Consider the following 19,022-nt stretch of genomic DNA (forward strand, 5'->3'; position numbering starts at 1 on the left):
TATGACTGGTGACAACATTAAAAAAAAGAATTCCTGCTTCCCTCAATTTCCAATATTTTGCCGCAACAGGCCTTAAAAACAGCCGGATTTGACGGGAAAAAGCTAAAGTGGCAGCCCTGGGAATGGTACACCTTATAGAACAGGTCTGAATAAATCGAATCTATTGATAAGGATTCGATAAATTAAATTCTTCGTTATTTCATCCGATCTCAAAATAAGAAGCAACTATGCTGCGATAAATTTACTTCGCAGCTAACTTCTCTTATTTCCGTCTTTTGGAACTTAACCAGGTTTGAAGGTGGGTAGAAAATGTTTAATCCGAGTTGCAACTTGCATCAGAGTAGGAAATAATCAGAACTGCTTAATAATTTACGCCGACATTAAATGTATTAATATATAATTATATTATTTTAGGTAAGTGATTATACGCAAGAACTATCGTACAACTTGCGTGCGCAGTTTGTAAATACTTATGATGATAGCATCCATGCACCACTCTTAAGGCATTACCGGTCAAGTGCAGATTATGGATTTTCTGAACTATTCACAACCAAAACGTTCTTTTTGCATAATGTTAACAAAAAATACTTTTAGACAACAATATGTTAAAGCCAAACGCGTGTAAAAAATATATATTTTTGACAGACCGATGATGTGACAGTTATTCAAAGTAGAAACTAATTTGTTACTAGGTCTATCAAACCTCCGAAATGGGTGCGTACCGGTATATGCAGGAACTCTATAGGAAGAAGCAGAGTGATGTTATGCGCTATCTGCTTCGAATCCGTGTTTGGCAATATCGCCAATTAACGAAGCTGCATAGGTCGCCTAGACCAACCCGCCCGGATAAAGCTCGTCGATTGGGATATCGCGCCAAGCAAGGCTTCGTAATTTATAGAATTCGTGTCCGTCGTGGAGGCCGTAAACGCCCTGTGCCTAAGGGTTGTACGTATGGCAAGCCAAAAAGTCATGGTGTCAATCAACTAAAGCCATACCGTGGATTGCAGTCTATTGCAGAAGTAAGTAGTTTTAACTGCACTGTGTATGCAGTCGTCTTAACATTGGCAACTGACTTTATACACCTTGTGAAAAAATTTTAAAAATACATGATGATTAAAATATTTATCATAACAGTTTTGTTGACAACGATTTTCCTTCCTTAGATGTCTGAAAAACTAAATTCCTTTATAATATTCAATATAAGAATATGCAATAATTGTTTTTAATTTCCGATTTAGGAGCGTGTCGGTCGTCGCCTTGGTGGTCTGCGTGTTCTTAACTCATATTGGGTTGCTCAAGATGCTTCATATAAATACTTTGAAGTTATCTTAGTTGATACTCACCATAACGCTATCCGACGCGATGCCAAAATTAACTGGATATGTAAGCATGTACACAAACATCGCGAGCTTCGTGGTCTTACCTCTGCCGGCAAGAGCTCCCGTGGCATTGGCAAAGGATACAGATACTCGCAGACAATTGGTGGCTCTAGACGTGCCGCCTGGAAACGCAAGAATCGTGAACATATGCATAGAAAGCGTTAAATGTATACTCTTGTAACATTTTGACAATTGCTTATGTATACATAAATATGAAATAAAACATATTATATGTAAATTGTATTTATGTATTTCACAGCGAGCGTTTCTTTTTTTTATACGCTGTACATAAAATATGCAAGTATTATATTAGGCTTGTATATTCTTGATTAGCATGACAAGTCGGACTACGCCTGTCTGCTTGTTCGTATGAACATCTGCACTAAAGTCCCTTTACGCTTTGCAAGTTTTTTTTTTACCGATAATGGAGGTTTTTTTGTAATTAAAGACTAAGACCTAGGGACACCAAATTTTAGCCTAAGATCCCTTATGTACATCTATATATATAAAACAGTGCGTCCTGACTGATTGGTGATCAGCGCACAGTCCAAAGGGTAGAAGCTGAAATGTAGACTCAAGTATCCTTTCATAGTGTAGGTGCCCACTAAGGGATTTTGGAAAATTCTGACTAAATAAAAATTTACAATTTTCATCTAATCAACTTCAAACAGTTTGTATACTCAGAACAATTCCAAGAAAAACTGAATACTTGGTTTTTTGAAATTTTTCTTGGGGCCTGAAATATGGGAGTTTTCCTGTAAAAAAAAAGGTTGGGACACAAAAGGAAACCGCGTCAACAGTCCAAACGGTAAAAGCTAGGAAGCTGAAATTTGGACTCAAGTATCCTTTCATAGTATCCATCACAGTGTAAGTGCGTACTAAGAAAGGCTTTTGGAAAACTCTAAAACTAAAAAATATTAGTTACTAGCAGGTATTGCCCGTCTTAACCCGGCTCAATATAATGTTTCCAATTATATTTATTTTGTGTGTGTATAACCTACCCATATGTTTTCACCTTATAAGTTACCAGTAGGAAGGCATTTAAGGTATTTAAATTAACATTTTCTGTTCTTGACAAAAAATTGTTCAGTAGTCCGTTACATTTTTGTTCTTGCCAAACTATTTCGTTACACGAACATGACCACTATAACTAATATTTTTTAAAGCTCGTTTTCCCCCCTTTGGAGCTAGAATTTTTCAAAAGACTTAGTGTGCTGCTTCACTATGATAGATACTATGAAAGGATACTTGAGTCCAAATTTCATCTTCTACCGTTTGGGCTGTGCGTTGATCACCAATTAGTCAGGACAAACTGTTTTATATATAGAGATAACGCAACGTTTTAAGATAGACGATTTGCAAAAAAGGGAGAATAATTATAAGGGTATATCCTAATTTTAAATTCACATTTGAGCCTTTTCGTGCCATATTGAGTCAATACGGTCACGCACAACCTCGGAATATGAAACACGGCACTCGTGTCAATGCCGAGCAGCGATGAGCCACGATCAAAAAGCACTGACAATTCTTATCTCAATTTGCTAGAGTAAAACTTTCGATAGTTGAAGCCACCGATACCATCAAAATATCGAAGTTTGAATGCAATAAGCAGAATATTTAAATAACAAAATCTAATTATTTATTGACATCAATAAGAACAAATCACATACATACAAACATCTGCCCGCAATGCGAAGCAGAATATGCGTAGCTCCGTTATTCGGTTTCTGCTTTACTATCGCTTACGCAGTCGTTGCCTAGCGACGGTAACTGTAAACTTTTGGCGTTTTGCCTTTGCAATTAACATTAAAGGCTCAAAACGAAAGAAGAGCGAGCCAATGACTTGCAGTTGTTGTTGTTTTTAGAGCATTATTTTTTTTACAATCAAACAACTGTGTTCGAATGCCCAATGTATACATTAATACGAATGTACATACATGCTATATTCATACACAGGCATACATACATACATACATACATATGTATGTTTCTCTTTACATTTTCAACCGTACGTAGAGAACCGAACAAATAGACACGAGCTGTTGCTTGCTGTGTGTGTGTATGTGTATGTGATGTCCCCAACTATTTGATATTTGTTGTTGCTGCATAAAGTTATTAATGAAAACCCTAATGCCAAATGCACTAAACAAAGAAAAAATTACTTTTAAAAATGTTATATAATTTTCAATTAATAAACATTTCTTGCTCTGTCAGTGCAAGACGAATGTACATACATACATATGTAGATACATATGTATGTACATACATAGATGTGCACATATGTATGTATGGACATTCACACATTAGTGTTTCACATTTTGCTTTGGCTATTTCAATCGTTTGCACGCAACTGCTTGCATGTGTGTGTGTGTGTGTGTGTGTGTATGTATACTTAGTTGTCCCCAACTGTTTGATATTTTGTATTGTTTGTTCTACCTGCTTTTGTAAAATGCATATTTTGAAAATCCTTGAATGCAAAGTTGTAGATTTAGTTACGTAGATTACATTACTCAAATTTTAAATCGATCGGACTAAATTTATAACACAAACTTTTCATTTGAAATAGTGAATAAATATTAAAACCCCAATAATTCAAGCTCCAACAAATTTCGAAACTAAGTTTTAAGTCGATCGGTTGAAAAATGCGGATTTTTCAAACAAACTTTGGAGCTACTTTTCCCCCTTTGGAGCTCGAATTTTCCAAAATCCGTTCTTAGTGCGCATCTACACCATGATAGGATACTTGAGACCAAATTTCAGCATCCTAGCATTTACCGTGTGGGCTGTGGGCTGTTGACGCGGTTTCCTTTTGTGCCCCAAGAAAACCCCAATAATTCAAGCTCCAACAAAAAATTAAAAAAACCAAGTATACAGTTTTTCTTGGAATTGTTCTGAGAGTATACAAACTAAGTTTGAAGTTAATCAGATGAAAACTGTAAAAACTTTTTCATACAAACGTTGGAGCCTGTTTTCCCCCCTTTGGAGCTCGCGCACACCTAATATAATCTTGTGCATTTTATGTGCAGAGTATAAAAAGCAGTTGTTTGCAATTCGAATCAGTCATATTTACTGATTTAAACGATTATACACGCATATCCATTTATCCAAGGGCGTTGTTTGATTGTTTAACGCCGACTCAATTGTGCCGCTTTTGTGCTTCATTTTGAAATGAGCGTTATATTGGTTGACAGAAACTGAATACATTTGGGGAAGAATTGCCATGTTTTGGCTTGCTTTGGATTATTCTGTAATAAACCTAGAAAAAAATCTATAAATATTTAAGTATGTATGTACACAAAAGCTAACCAAACAAGCTCCATAAATTAATTAAAAAGCGGGAAGGAAACATAATGTACAGATGAGAAGATATATCGTATTAAAAATAGCAATATATCGATAATGCCATATATCCGCTCATCCCTAGCTGAGTTGTAAAAAAAATGCAGCCGTCTAAGAACGTTTTAAATTAAATGAGGGTAGGGAAATTATTCCTTATTTGTTTATGTCAGCAATCAGCTTATTAAATGATATTAAAAGATTTAGAACACAGAGCTGATTGTCTAGCCTTGACTTTGGAGCAAGGAATTTTTTGGAACGCTGTTTATCCACAAACAAACATTCGTATATTGTTATTATGAACAATAAGTAAATTTGGATTACAGTAGAATTAATAATATTATTGAATCAGTTGTATGCAGCATTTCTTTGTGTATTTACACAACAGGGTTACATGAAAATTTGAAATGCGAATTTTAAAAAACTGCTTAAAATCCTTGTCAAACGACAGTTATCTCGTGAGTTTTCGTGAATTTCAATTTATATTTTTTCGCTGTAACTGTTAAAAGCAAAGAAGAAGACAACCACATGTTGATCAATCGACATTAGGTAGCCGGCAAATATACATTCATTAACCATAATGAACTTTATTAAAAATAATTGGTTTAGTGAAATTCAGGATGAATTATGGCCGGGGCAAATGTTTTCTTTAAAAATAAAAGAGGTTCTTCATAAAGAAAAATCTAAATTTCAAGATATTCAGATAGTGGAAACGTAAGTAAAATGCATATCTTTTAGCCAAAAGATATACATACATATGTATGTATATATGTATCTTCATTTACATGTGTAAATTAGTACATTCGCATGTATTTTGTGTACACGTACATCGTATGCATATACATATATATTTTCATACACACAAATGTAATTACATAAGCAAATATGAGATGACGTGGGACACCAATAATGAATATCACCATGGACGGAAGTCCATATACATACATACATATGTATGTAATTACGAAACCTCCAGCATCTTATGAGATTCTAATACTACAGCTAATTTGAACGTTTTTTTTTTTTTGCTTTCAATTACGTTGTAGAAGCATTTTAATTAATAACTAGGTCGGTTTCACTTTTTTCTTTTGTTTTGGTCCTGGCGATATCAAAATCATACCTTTAAAGCTTGAAATCTACAAGAGTATATTAGATTTACGGGAGGAGAAAAATGTAACAGGCAGGAGGACGCGTGGTAGAGGCGTGTACATATACATACATATGTACATTTATATATTTTTATAATCACCTATGTACTATATGTATATCTCGGTGACTATAAGATCTAGAGACACAAAATTTGAATGAATGAGTAAGTGTTCAATATTTATATGGCTATTTGTTTGGCATAGGGGACAGAATTTGGAGATGTTTTTAGTTAAGTATTGTTCGTTTGTGTGCTTTGTGTGACCCAGTCTTAGTTTGATAATTATAGCCTGTACCCAAAGGTTAAAAGGCTATACTAGTTTTGTGCGAATGTATGTAACACACAGAAGGAGGCGTGGCAGACCCCACAAAGTATATATATTATTGATCAGGATGACAAGACAAGTCGACAGCGTCCGTCTGTTCGTCTGTCTGTATGAGCGCAAGGATCTCAGAAGGTACAAGAGCTAAAATGACCAAACTTGGTATTAGAGATGGGCATGGGCCGGCTATTTTCGCCCCGAAATGACACGGCCACGAAATTAACTTTTGGAAACACACACGCGCACGCACGACGAAAATATTTTTAAACACGGCCCAACACAAACCTGTTATAACCATTAAATGTAAAAACAAACAAGTAAAAAAGCTAAAGTCGTGTGTCCCGACTTTGAAATACTCTGTACATATGTTTAGAATAAATATAGAAATTAAAAAAAGTAAGAGAATTAAACAAATAAATTTCGATCGATTTTACCTCTTTCGATATTCGAACTCACGTAATGAATATAATTGCACATATACAAAGTTATTGCGTCTATGTAAGTGTATGTATGTTTATGCGCGTCTATTCGTGTCTGTGTAAGCAAGTTCGCAGTCAACCAAAGCACCAGCATCAACAACAGCCGCGGGCAGCGCTTGAGTAGCGCTACAGCAGCAAATATATTTATTGGTATAACTTCTTATTAAATGATCATGATGAAACTTGGCATACGGATACATAATTACTAACTGGGGGTATCTGAAAAATTTTAGTTCCAGATTCCAAGAATTACGGGAGTTACGATTTGCGGGGTAGAGGGGGGAGGGAGGGAAATTCCAAAATATACATTTTCTGCGTATTCACATAAGGCATCTGGGACTAAAATTTGGTGTTCCTAGGTCTTATAGTCTCCGAGATATAGGCGATTATACGAATGGAAAATAGGGAAAACCCCCATAGGGGAGAAGTGGGGGGAAAATCAAAACAAAAAAAAACTTGCACAGCGTACACACAAGGCATTTTTGTGCAAAGTTTGGTGTCTCTTGTACATTTTATGTACAGAGTATAAAAATATATCCATATTAAGCACTTCGAATTTCTTTTAAAGAATATGTACTCATCTATATTTGAGCTAAGAGAAGCAGAGCTCGTCGCTTATTTAAAATTAATCCAGAAGTGGAGTAAAGTCGTTCACTTGTTGGATATTAACAATATGTCTTGATATTTGCCTTAGCAATTCCAATTTTATTTTTATTTTTTCCAGTACTTTAACACAAATTCCTGGATTAACAGCACTACATATATAGTTATATATTTTAAAATCTATTCTTGACCTGCCCAGAAAATTTTTTTGGCATTAGTTTCCAAAAATTAAGAAAAGTCGCGTTGACTATTTTTTATTACTATATATTCGTATTTTTGTCGTGCCTTTTTACCTCAACAGGAACACGCACGGCCACGCACAAAATCGGAATTTGCAACATGAAGTGCCACGACTGAAAACACGGCCCGTGCCCAACTCTACTTGGTATCTAGGTGCCTATAATTTTAATTTTCCTTTTTTGTGGAGAGTTCAGGGTATTTTACTGTCGGGCTTGCTCGACTGTAGCGTTCTCTCCTGTTTTGGCTTGGTCTAGCCTTGAAAGTTCATTGTGTTGCAAATTCTTCAAGATATTTTGGATGTTAGTCTTTTTTGGGTTTACTTTCTTGTTTGTTGATGTCGTTTGTATTGTATTTAATTGTGGTGATGAGAGGAAATTTGTAGGCCGACTTGGCGTTTGATTCGGCGAGTTCATTACCTTTAATGTTGATATGGCTTGGTATCCACAAAGATATTATTTTGTTGGGTAAACGCATAATTAGATTTCTAATTATTTCCACATCGGGATGTCCCACCGAAATCGGGACGCCTGGCAACGCTGATATGTACATATGTACATGCATATGTACATTTTATTTTTTGATGCAGGCGCTATCTATCCTCATATGCATGTATATACATACATATCTATACGTAATTGTATGTATTCAATGGTACAGGTCAACACTTATCCATATGTGTTTTTTGAATATGAATGTTGTGAGTGTAAAAATCGTGTTTTTGCTTTTGTAAATCGCAAGAATACATTCACGGAATAAGCTTCACGCTTAATGTCTCCCAGAATTCTTCAGAATACATTTGTAGCGTTGTAAGCTGACGCAACCTTTTAAGACAAACGGTGAATCGCTTGTAAATATGCGATCAGCAGAGGTGCTAGAGATGGGCATGTATCGATGGGCATCACGAATCCGTATGCACGGTGAATGGATACACAAATTTTTCTTTGTAAATCGAATAATTAGGAGAATGCCGATATGTATTTAATTTATGCTTGCATATATGTGTATGTTTTATTTATTAGTCGAATCTTCTCTCTCGGACACTTACGATAAGTAGTCAAATCTTAATCTAATTTAGGTATTTAATTAATTACAATTAAATATTTAAATTACGGCCCTAACTGTTATTGCTGGGTGGGGAGGTCTCTTCGCCGGAGTCGTGTATTGCTAGCCTGCCAAGTTAAATTCTGCGCAAGTCTATTTGGATGGTTCCGAAGCTTAAGCTGGTACTTTGCTTTCACCTTGGCGATATCATCTTTAACGGATCCCACATTTAAATCTTTCCGGATATTTTCACTCCGTATGTACCTGGGTGCCCCAGTGATGGTTCTCAGGATCTTCGATTGAGCTCTATCGGTTAACTCTAAATTACTAATGGAAGCGTTTCCCCATACTTCAGAGCCGTATGTCCAAATTGGTTTGAGAGCTGCATTGTACAAGAGTACTTTGTACTCCAGTTTTAGTGGGGAACGGACGGTTATGATGTGTTTGCGCCAAGTAAACTGTCTATCCAAATGGACACCAAGGTATGTTACTTTGGTTTTTTGTGGAATATTTTGCTCGTTTACATGTATGCGCCAGTTTGCTAGCCATTCTTCTATGGCCACGAGGTGTGATGATAAGAGTTCTGTAGCTCTTGTTGGGCACTTGGAACGACATAGGATGGCAGTATCATCAGCAAATGTCGAAATGGTTGTGTGAATGTTTGTCGGTAAATCTGCTGTGTATATGATATACAGTGTCGGTCCAAGCAAGCTCCGTTGGGGTACACCTGCTTGGATGGTATTCCGAGAGGAAATCTTTGCATATAACTGCGAAACTTCTTTGCTGTATGACTCCAGTATTTTATGGATGTTCTGGATGTTCACCAAATTGGTGATTTGGGATTGCACTGTTGTGTAGGTGCTTTTTGATGCGATTCAGGAGCAGTTTTTCGAATATCTTCGATAGGCACGGCAGGAGACAGATAGGTCTATATGATGATGGCTGAGACTTGTACTTTCCGGCTTTGTGGATCATTGTGATCCATAACTTGTTCTGCTTGAAATGCGAAGGTTAGTGGGAGCACAAAGCTATTTGTTTCTGGATGTGGTTTGAAGACGTTTTCTAAATGGGCGGCAAATAGATTTGCCTTCTCTTCGTTGCTGCGAGTAATGGTGTACGTAATGGTGATTCACTCTCGATTGGTGGACATACACCTGATTTAGCTTTTCATAATGGGAATCGTTTGCTGTTTGGGAAGAGTTGCTCCATATAGTCCATTTGAGCTCGGTGTTTCTCATCTTCTCGGGCTTTGCGTAGTAGATGGTTGGCCATTTTTAACCGCTCCTTTGAGTCAGGTGATCTGTGAACTTGCCACTCCCGCGGAAGCCTTCTCTTATTTCGTAGCAGTTCTTCAATATGCCTGGGAACACGACTGCTTTTGTAAGGTTTATAAGCTGTGATTTATGGAGTGGAATGTTTTGCCGCCAGTAACATTACAGACACTAATGCTTTAACTGAGGTATCTCTGTCATCTTTACAATTAATGTTTAGGCAGCCTTCAATATGGGAACATAAAGGTGAAGAAGGATTGGCGAGTGATCCGATGATAGGTCTGTTAAGTACTCCACACAAATCTGAGCCTGTGGTACTCTTCTTGTAATAGCAAAATCAATCAAGTCTGGTTGCTTCTTTGGAGAAATAAAGTGAAGCTTGTTTCGTGGGGTTATTATAGTGTTATATAGTTGTCTTCCTTTTGGATTGATGAGTCGGGATCCCCAATGTGTGTGTTTGGCATTGTACTCACCAGCTGCTATGAAGCGGTCCCCTAGTAGGTCGAAGAAATGTACAAATTCTGCCTCTGAAAAGGAGAAGCGCGGTGGGCAGTATACTAGGCTTTAATAGCCGCTTTGTGTTTCGATATGAATTGTTGTGGCCTGTAGATAAGTTGTAGTAAATGATGGTAACGGATGGTGCCTGATGCGACGCTTTTTCAGGATGCCAGTACCTCCTTAGTCTGCGCCTTACCATCGGGATGATTGGTCGCATAGAAGTTGTAGCCATTGAGATGAAAATAATTTTTGTTTGTTAGATGAGACTGATATAAGCATGGCGTCAATGTGCATTCAGATTAGCACCTTAACAATACATTTTTATAAATATAAAATAGCCTAACCTCGAGGGGCAGTTGGTAATTTGCCGCAATGCACGGTTTTGCAGGACCTGGATGCGCTTATAATTAGATTTTACGGCGATCCCCCAAATTTGAATACCGTAAAGCCATATCGGAGCTATGCAGTGTGCATAGACAGCTCTTTTTGCTCTAAGTGGCATAGTGCTCCTTCTATTTAGTAGCCATCGCAATTGTTGCATTCTTTGGCCAGATTTTTTTACCGTAGCTTTCAGATGTGGCCGAAAAGTGAGACGCTTGTCCAGGCTAATGCCAAGGTATTTAGTTTGCGCTGCCTGTTCATTGTATTTGTTAGAGTTGCCGGAATTGATTCAATTCCACTAGGTAATTGGGATGGATTTACAGCGGTATGTTGGGCAGTAGTTTCTGGCCCCTGTTGCGTTGTCTGACGATTCATTATTCCAGCAGCGGTTTGTTTAGAGACTGATGCGTACGACTCGTCGGTGTAACTTAACGCCTTAGCAAAAGATACTCTTGGAATTGTAGTCTATAGTTGGCAGTGTGGTTTCCCCCACAGTTGCTAAATTTTTTAGCGGAGGGGTCCTCCTTATTTACAGGGCAGGCCTCATTGAGATGTACATCCCCACAGGCAACACAGACTGCGCGTAGGGTACAATAGGTTTTTGTGTGTCCATATTCCTGGCAGTTTGTGCATTGGACAGGTCCATTTTCTTTGTGCGGTTCCTCAACGGTGATTGCAGCTTGTAAATTGGATGAACTTCGTTTTTGTATATATGCATACAGTCAGGTGTCAGTTCTACCTTGAACATTGGTTGGGGAATTTTATTTCTATTTATTATGTTTTATTTGGCCACTGATCGATAGTTATTTTCGTCATTGAAGTGTATTTTAGTTTCATTCATGCTACCCCTTTTTTTAGACGTAACATAGAATTTGTTTTCGCCAATTTTGGTAGTAAGTTTTTTAACTAATTCTGTACAATTTACCTTACGCACATAAATAGGTGGCGGATTTGGTTGCTTGGCCTTAGCTGTTTCGGCGTTATCTTCTTCAGGTAAACTGAGAATCGCGAATCTATTGTTTTTCAGCGCCTCAGTGCTTTATTGTCTCAACACGAAGACGCACGAAATTGGAATATGAAACACGGCACTCGTGTCCACGCAGTTGATAATGGATACCAAATTTGAAATCGATCGGACAACATTAATAACACAAGATTTTCATTTGAAAAAAGTGGAGAAAAATAAAAACCCCAATAATTCAAGCTCCAAGACCAATTTCAAGAAACCAAGTATGCAGTTTTATTTGTATTATTTGATTGATTTTAGAAACCACGTTTTAAGTCGATCGGTTGAAAAATGTGAATTTTTCAAACAAACTTTGGACCTCGTTTTCCCCCCTTTGGAGTTCGAATTTTTCAAAATCCCTTCTTAGTACGCAGCTACACTTTCTACGCTTTCTAGCTCTTACCGTTTGGGCTGTGGGCCCCAACATTTTTTTTACAGGAAAACTCCCATATTTCAGGCCCCAAGAAAAATCTCAAAAAATTGCAGCTTCCTAGCTTTTACCGTTTGGGCTGTGCGTTGATCACCGATCAGTCAGCCAGTCAGGACAAACTGTTATATATATAGATTGGTAAAATTTTTTGTATGGTGGTGAAAGGTGATGTTGACAGTTTCTTGGTTGAATTGCCAGAATGGTTTGGTGGATGATTGAATTTAAGGGGCTTTTATGATGTGGAGTGGAGTGAGCAAATGTTAATCGTTTTGGAGATAGTTGAATTAATTGTTACTATTTTGTTTATATTGGATTTTTTTTTATTAATTTTTTCTAGAAGGGAGTTTTTTGATAAGATTAAATTTTTGCCTAAGGCGTCTTTTCTGCTTGTTATGTACGGGATGTTGGACTCGATGATTAGGTGGTTAATAGGTGTTGTTCTAAATGCTCCTTATAGCACTATTTAGGATTGATTGTATTTTTTTGATTTGTGATATTGGGGCGTAACCATAAAAGGTTAAGCCACAGTCTTGGTCCTATTAGTGCTTTTAAAATATTTAGTATATATTAAAAAGTTGAATCTCTTGTGTAATGATGGAGTTAAATCTTCTATGTGTGAGTTCCATTTGTATTTGTATAGCCTGTACCCAAAGGGTAAAAGGCTATACTAGTTTTGTGCAGAGAAGGAGGCGTGGCAGACCCTACAAAGTATGTATATTTTTGATCAGGATGACAAGGTGAGTCGATATAGCCATGTCCGTCTGCCCGTCCGTCTGTATGTACGCAAGGATTTCGGAAAGTATAAGAGCTAGAACAACCAGATATTCAGATTCTCCTAAGGCCGAGAAAGTACGAGTTTAAGTTTTTTTTTCGATGCACCCCCCACTCCCCCGCAATTCGTGTTTTTTTTTTAAAACTTCCGCAATTCTTGCAATTTTGAAATATGGTAGTTACATCCAGTTAGTGCTTATGTGTTCGTGTGCCAAGTTTCATCATGATGGGTCAATTCTGAAGAAAGTTATAACCATAAGTAAAATCGCTGCCCATGCGCTGCCTGCAGCTCTACTCGCAGCTGTTGTTGTTGTTGTATGTATTAAATAAATTTTCTTTATTAATTTCATTAATTAATTCAATTTTTTTAAATAATTTTATTTAAATATTTTTTTTTTATTAATTTCCCTTTTTTGTGGAGAGTACAAGCTATTTTACTGCCGGGCTTGCTCGACTGTAGAGTTCTCTCTAGTCTTTATTTATTGTCAGGTTATCTATTACAATTTGGCTACTGCAGTGATGTTTTCTACATATATGAATATATTTGCATTCGTTTGGGGAGAGGTTGGCGCCGGATTGGAGGCACCATTCTTGGATATTGCTAAAAAGTACGTTTAAGTTTACTGTTGGGTTTTTTCCTCTATTGTGGTGGATTAATAACTGGAAATCGTCGACAAAGGCACAAAAGCTTATGTTTTTTGTAGTTGGATGATGTTAGCTAATCTGTTATAGGCTATGAGAAATAGAATGACTGAAATTGTGAAGAGGATATGTATTTGACACGTGACTATTGACTTTTGTTATTATTTTCCTGTTTGTCATGTAGTTTGCTATGAAATTTAATATTTTCGGTCCTATTTCCCATTTCCTTAATTGATTTAGAATTGAATGGCTGCCTACTCTATCGAAAGTCTTAGAAAAGTCTAAAGATATGATAGAGCTGTGGGCCCGAGCTGCAAGGGATTTTGTTATCTGATGGTCTATATATAATAGGTTGTCAGTATCGCTTTTCCCTTGCCTGAAACCTAGTTGATTTGGGCGAATTAATTTCTTTCATCTGGCTATAATTTTGTCAAGAACCTTACTTAAACATGGATTAAGGGAAATTGGAAATAGAAGTTTTGTCTGAATTTGACTTTAGAATTGGGGCAGTTAAACTGGTTTTGTAGGTTTAGGGGATGTAGTTGTCAAATATGTAGTTAAAGTGGTCTAGGATCCATTGTTTTAGTGTTATAGACGAATTTTTGACCATGGGGTATGAAATTCTGTCTAATCCAGGTGTTTTTTTTTGGGCTATTTTTGATGTGGTAAATTTTGTGATCGATGTACGTTTTGATTTTTTAATTTCTAGTTAATTTTAGGTTAATTTCTTTTCGGAATGCTATTATGTTGTCTGTGTTTATGCTTCTTTTACGATTTTTTCAGGCGTTGTCTTTGGATTGTTTTAATTTGACTATTTGGTTGTTCCACCGGGGGACATTCCGGGTTAGTTTTCTTATTGGCGTTTGGGGTATGCTTAAGTGAGCAGATTGAAGGTTATTTTTATTGATATTTGCTGTTTCTTTGTTTATGTTTGAAGATATGTCTATTTTTGAGCTGAATGTTGAGGTAAAAGTGTGAAATTTGGGCCAGTCAGCTTTGTCTAATTTAAAGATTGACTTATGGTGTGGTGTGTTATTGCGATTTTGAAATAAAAATATGAGTATTGGGAAGTGGTCGCTTCCATTTAGATTGCCTGAGATGGATCAGTTTGCTTCTGCTATGATAACCGGTGTACAGAGGGTGAGGTCTATACATATGTGTGAATGTGTTGTGTGTTGTAAAGTCAGTAGGTGTGTTCAGGCACTAGCATGAACATGGGAACCTGTCGTCACGGACCTGCAGCAGATAGACGCCGAGGCTATCTGGTGACATGTGCGATTGCCACATGCGGCGATCCTCTGTTTGTTTAGGCGATCCTTTGTGCAGCATTAGAATTTAATGACGGCTGCACACCGGTCACGTAGGCGACGGAAAAAGGGTCTTAGAAACGCGATAGTACTTATAAATAGAATTAAGACAACGCTGAGTCCTACAAACTCAGCGATAGCATAAGTACATTTAAGATAACGCTGGCCTTACAAACGCAGCATAGCATTAAGGGATGAAAAATAATTAAATAAAAGTATGCAGCTATTGCTAGCTGCGAGTCAGAACAGTGTAAACATTTTTTGGTCCTTCGAGCCTTAACAAAAAAAATCTGCAAAGTTACCAAAGCGAGCGTTTCTGTGGCTTTTAAACAACAGAAGGCAAAGTGATTTGTGAAAAAAAACAAGTAAAAAAGCTAAAGTCGGGTGTCCCGACTTTGAAATACTCTGTACATATGTTTACAATAATTATAGAAAATAAAAAAAATTAAGAAAATAAAAAAAAAACTTTATCGATTTTACCTCTCTCGGTATTCGAACTCACGTAAAGGGTTTATAATTGCACATTTACATAGCAATTGCGTCTGTGTGAGTGTATGTATGCCTATGCGCATCTATTAGTGTCTGTGTAAGCATTTTCGCAGTCAACCAAACAGCAACATCAACAACAGCCGCGGGCAGCGCTTGAGCATCGCTGCAGCAGCAAATATATTTATGGCTATAACTTCTAGTTAAATCGGTATATCATAGTGAAACTTGGCATACGGACACATAATAACCAACTGGGGGTATTTCCAAAATTTTAGTTCGCAATTCCAGAATTACGGGAGTTACGATTTGCGGGGGAGAGGGGGGAGGGAGGGAAATTCCAAAATATACATTTTCTGCGTATTCACATAAGGCATCTGGGACTAAAATTTGGTGTTCCTAGGTCTTATAGTCTCCGAGATATATGCGATTATACGAATGGAAAATCGGGAAAACCCCCATAGGGGGGAAGTGGGGGGAAATCAAAAAATAAAAGAAACACGTATAGAATAGACAGACAGACAGGGCTAGATCGACTCGTCTCATCAAAGTCCACTTATTATCTGAAAAGATTGACAGAAAAATAAGGGACTTGCAAAACAAAATAGACGAAACGCCCGAGCTACCTAAAGCGGAACTTCCTCATTTTAATGGAGATCCCAAAGAGTGGCCCACGTTTTTTGAAAATTTCTCCGAGGTCATACACTCGAGAAAAGATATCAGCGATATTAAAAAGCTGAACTATTTGAGTACTTGCCTTAAAGGCGAAGCCAAAATGGTCGTCGGACACCTACTGAATGGATCGGCGGCAAACTACAAGGCGGCATGGGAACTGATATGCAAGCGTTATGAAAATCAGCGCAAAATCTTTTCCGACCGCTTCAACCAGCTAATGGACTTGGAATTGCTGAAGAACAATGATGAAGGCAATATCCGAAAGTTCTTGGACACAGCAAGAGAGAACATATACATCATAAAAGAAAAAATTGGCCAAGATTCTGATGTATTGTTCGCTCAGATTTTGCTGCGACGTTTTTCTACTGGAGTCCTACAACTTTACGAGCAACATGTTAAAAAGGCCAGAGAAATTCAGTCCTTGCAAGATGTGCTGGGGTTTATTGAGCAGCTACATACCTCAATAGACTCTGTTCAAAATAATGCCATCTACAAAGAAGCACAGAAAACGACCAATAGAAGATGTCGTTTTTGCCAGAACAGACATGATATAGCCAGATGTCAAAAACTTAAGGCCGAGCCAATCGGAAAGCGCAGAGAGTTTGTGAATAAAAACTCCCTGTGCTACAAATGCTTAGGTGCTCATAGCGTGAAAGATTGCAAAAAGAATTGGACATGCAATCGATGCTCTAAGACCCATAACAACTTGCTTCATGATGATGGAGCCAGAAATCAGGTCGTAACAAGTACTTGCTTAAACCACAAAGAGCAAGATACGCTACTGGCCACGGCTCTGATTCGGGTAAAAAACAAAACTGGAAATTATGAGCAGTTGAGAGCGCTAATTGATGGAGGCTCACAAAAAACCCTTATATCAGAAGAAGCGGCACAACTTTTGAAACTTCGGAGGACTAAAAGCAATGTGGAAGTCCAGGGGATATCAGAAGGTGTCGATTTCATCAAAAATAGTGTCTGTTTGGAAATAAAACCAAGGTTTGCAAGCAGTTTTGAAACCACAACGCAAGCCTTGGTTCACCCCAAACTGCAAAGAGCTCTACCTAATAAAAAAATAGAAAGGGTTGCGAACTAGCAGACCCATACTTCAATGAACCCAGCAGGATCGATGTTATTATTGGAGTTGACCTACTCCCATCAATCATGCTGGAGAAAATTAAAAAGCCAACGAGACCTTGGGACAAAAAACCAAGCTGGGATGGATTATCTCTGGCAGCATATCCAGAGCTTCTACAAATAAAGTCATCAGCGCAGCTACAACAATATGCTTAGACGATCTCGAGCGCTTTTGGGAGTTGGAAAGGGATACCAACGAAACAGAAGAAACTGCTGAGTGTGAAAAAGTTTTCCAAAAAACAACTACGTGGGATAGTGACGGCCGGCTCCATACCATTCCGCAAAGAATTTGAGCTCGGAGACTCCAGAAAGCAAGCCATGGCAAGACTCCTCCAAATGGAAAATTTTCACCGAATATAGTGATTTCATGCAAGAATACTTAAGACTGGGACACATGGAACCAGTCCACACAATTGGCCAAGGAAAATACTACTTGCCACATCAAGTGGTCATCCGACCTAACAGTCTAACTACCAAGCTTAGAGTAGTGTTTGACGCGTCCGCAAAAACCTCCAATGGGCTAAGCCTCAATGACGTAATGTTGGTCGGTCCTAAAATTCAAAAGGATATTTTCGATATCTTGATAAAATGGCGACAATGGCAATACGTGATGACAGCTGACATCGAGAAAATGTATCGCCAAATTAAAATAGCCAAAGACGACCAAGAATACCAATATATCCTCTGGAGAGATAGTCCAAAAATGGCAGTGAAAGAGTTCAAGTTGACTACAGTAACGTATGGAACTTCAGCAGCACCATTTTTAGCCGCCCGTTGTCTTCAAGAGTTGGCAAACTACTACAGCAAGGAAAACCATCGATTGCTGACAACAATAAAAGAGGACTTCTACATGGATGATCTTATCACGGTTGTCTTCACATTTTTCGTCGATTGTCCAAAATTAAATCGCATTACAAAGCGTTTAATTCTATCACAATTGGCAAGAATCTTCGATCCACTGGGATGGCTTACACCGGTAACACTACAAGGAAAATGCTTTATTCAGGAGCTATGGAAACTGCCGCTTACATGGGATATACAGTTAGACCCCAATCTGGCAAAACTCTGGCAAGAATATGCAAGCGAATTACCAAGTTTGGTGAATATCAGCATACCCCGCTGGTCTGGGTCTGGAAACTCATCTACGGACGACATCGAACTACATGGGCGTTGCGATGCCTCTGAAAAAGCATATGCACCCGTGGTGTATACCAAAATCGGAGCTAAGATCACCTTGCTGGCAGCAAAAAGTAAGGTGAATCCGATAAAAAAACAAAAAGACAATTCCCAAATTGAAACTATGCGCAGCTCATTTGTTGAGTAAACTTCTATATAAAATACAAGCTATAATAGGAGATCAAAGCAAATTGCAGGCATGGATTGACTCTCAAATTACTCTGGCTTGGATTCAGAATAAGCTCAGCAAAGACAAATTCGTCAAAACACGAGTTGACGATATAAACAAAAAACTACCCAACGTAAAATGGAACTACATACCATCAGAAGACAACCCAGCAGACGTGGCATCAAGGGGAATATCTCCAAAACAATTGGCAGCTTGTGACATTTGGTGGAAAGGACCACACTGGCTGGCAAAACCTTCAAGTCAATGGGTCCAACCTGACGAACCGGAATCCATTATAGTTTCAACTATAACAGAAGAAGAAAACAGCCTAATTCCATTACTAAGAAAGTATTCCTCAATCGACAAGCTAAAGAGTGTAATAGCTTATGTATTACGCTTCATAGCTATAAACTACGAGGAAGAGCCCGACAATCGACACACCTGAGTGTAAACGAATTTAAAAATGCCAAAACAGTTGTTGTCAAATTACAACAACAGCTAGATTTTGGTAGAGAAATTATTTTACTCCAAA

At 37.8% G+C, this 19,022-nt stretch overlaps 2 protein-coding genes and 1 non-coding gene across 3 annotated transcripts in view; all 3 read left to right on the forward strand.

The window, feature by feature from the left end:
* Window positions 1-464: 464 nt before the first annotated feature.
* On the forward strand, window positions 465-545 carry LOC115628131. Its single transcript, XR_003995757.1, has one exon. It is a non-coding gene; the product is annotated as a small nucleolar RNA Me18S-Gm1358 (small nucleolar RNA).
* A 147-nt stretch (window positions 546-692) lies between these two features.
* LOC115628075 (60S ribosomal protein L15) lies at window positions 693-1,622 on the forward strand. Its single transcript, XM_030524049.1, has 2 exons — window positions 693-1,019; window positions 1,239-1,622. Exons 1-2 carry the CDS (start codon window positions 711-713, stop codon window positions 1,542-1,544), a joined length of 615 nt encoding a protein of 204 aa, XP_030379909.1. The 5' UTR covers window positions 693-710; the 3' UTR covers window positions 1,545-1,622.
* Window positions 1,623-5,276: 3,654 nt separating this feature from the next.
* LOC115628085 (spermidine synthase) overlaps window positions 5,277-19,022 on the forward strand; it is a 38,579-nt gene continuing 24,833 nt past the window's right edge. The window contains exon 1 of the mRNA XM_030524062.1: window positions 5,277-5,429. Within this exon, the coding sequence (XP_030379922.1) occupies window positions 5,296-5,429 (134 nt within the window). The 5' untranslated portion in view covers window positions 5,277-5,295. The remainder of the gene's footprint in view (window positions 5,430-19,022) is intronic.

This window comes from Scaptodrosophila lebanonensis, unplaced genomic scaffold (genome assembly GCF_003285725.1).
Source record: "Scaptodrosophila lebanonensis strain 11010-0011.00,11010-0021.00 unplaced genomic scaffold, SlebRS2 tig00000101-arrow-pilon, whole genome shotgun sequence".
NCBI lineage: Eukaryota > Metazoa > Arthropoda > Insecta > Diptera > Drosophilidae > Scaptodrosophila > Scaptodrosophila lebanonensis.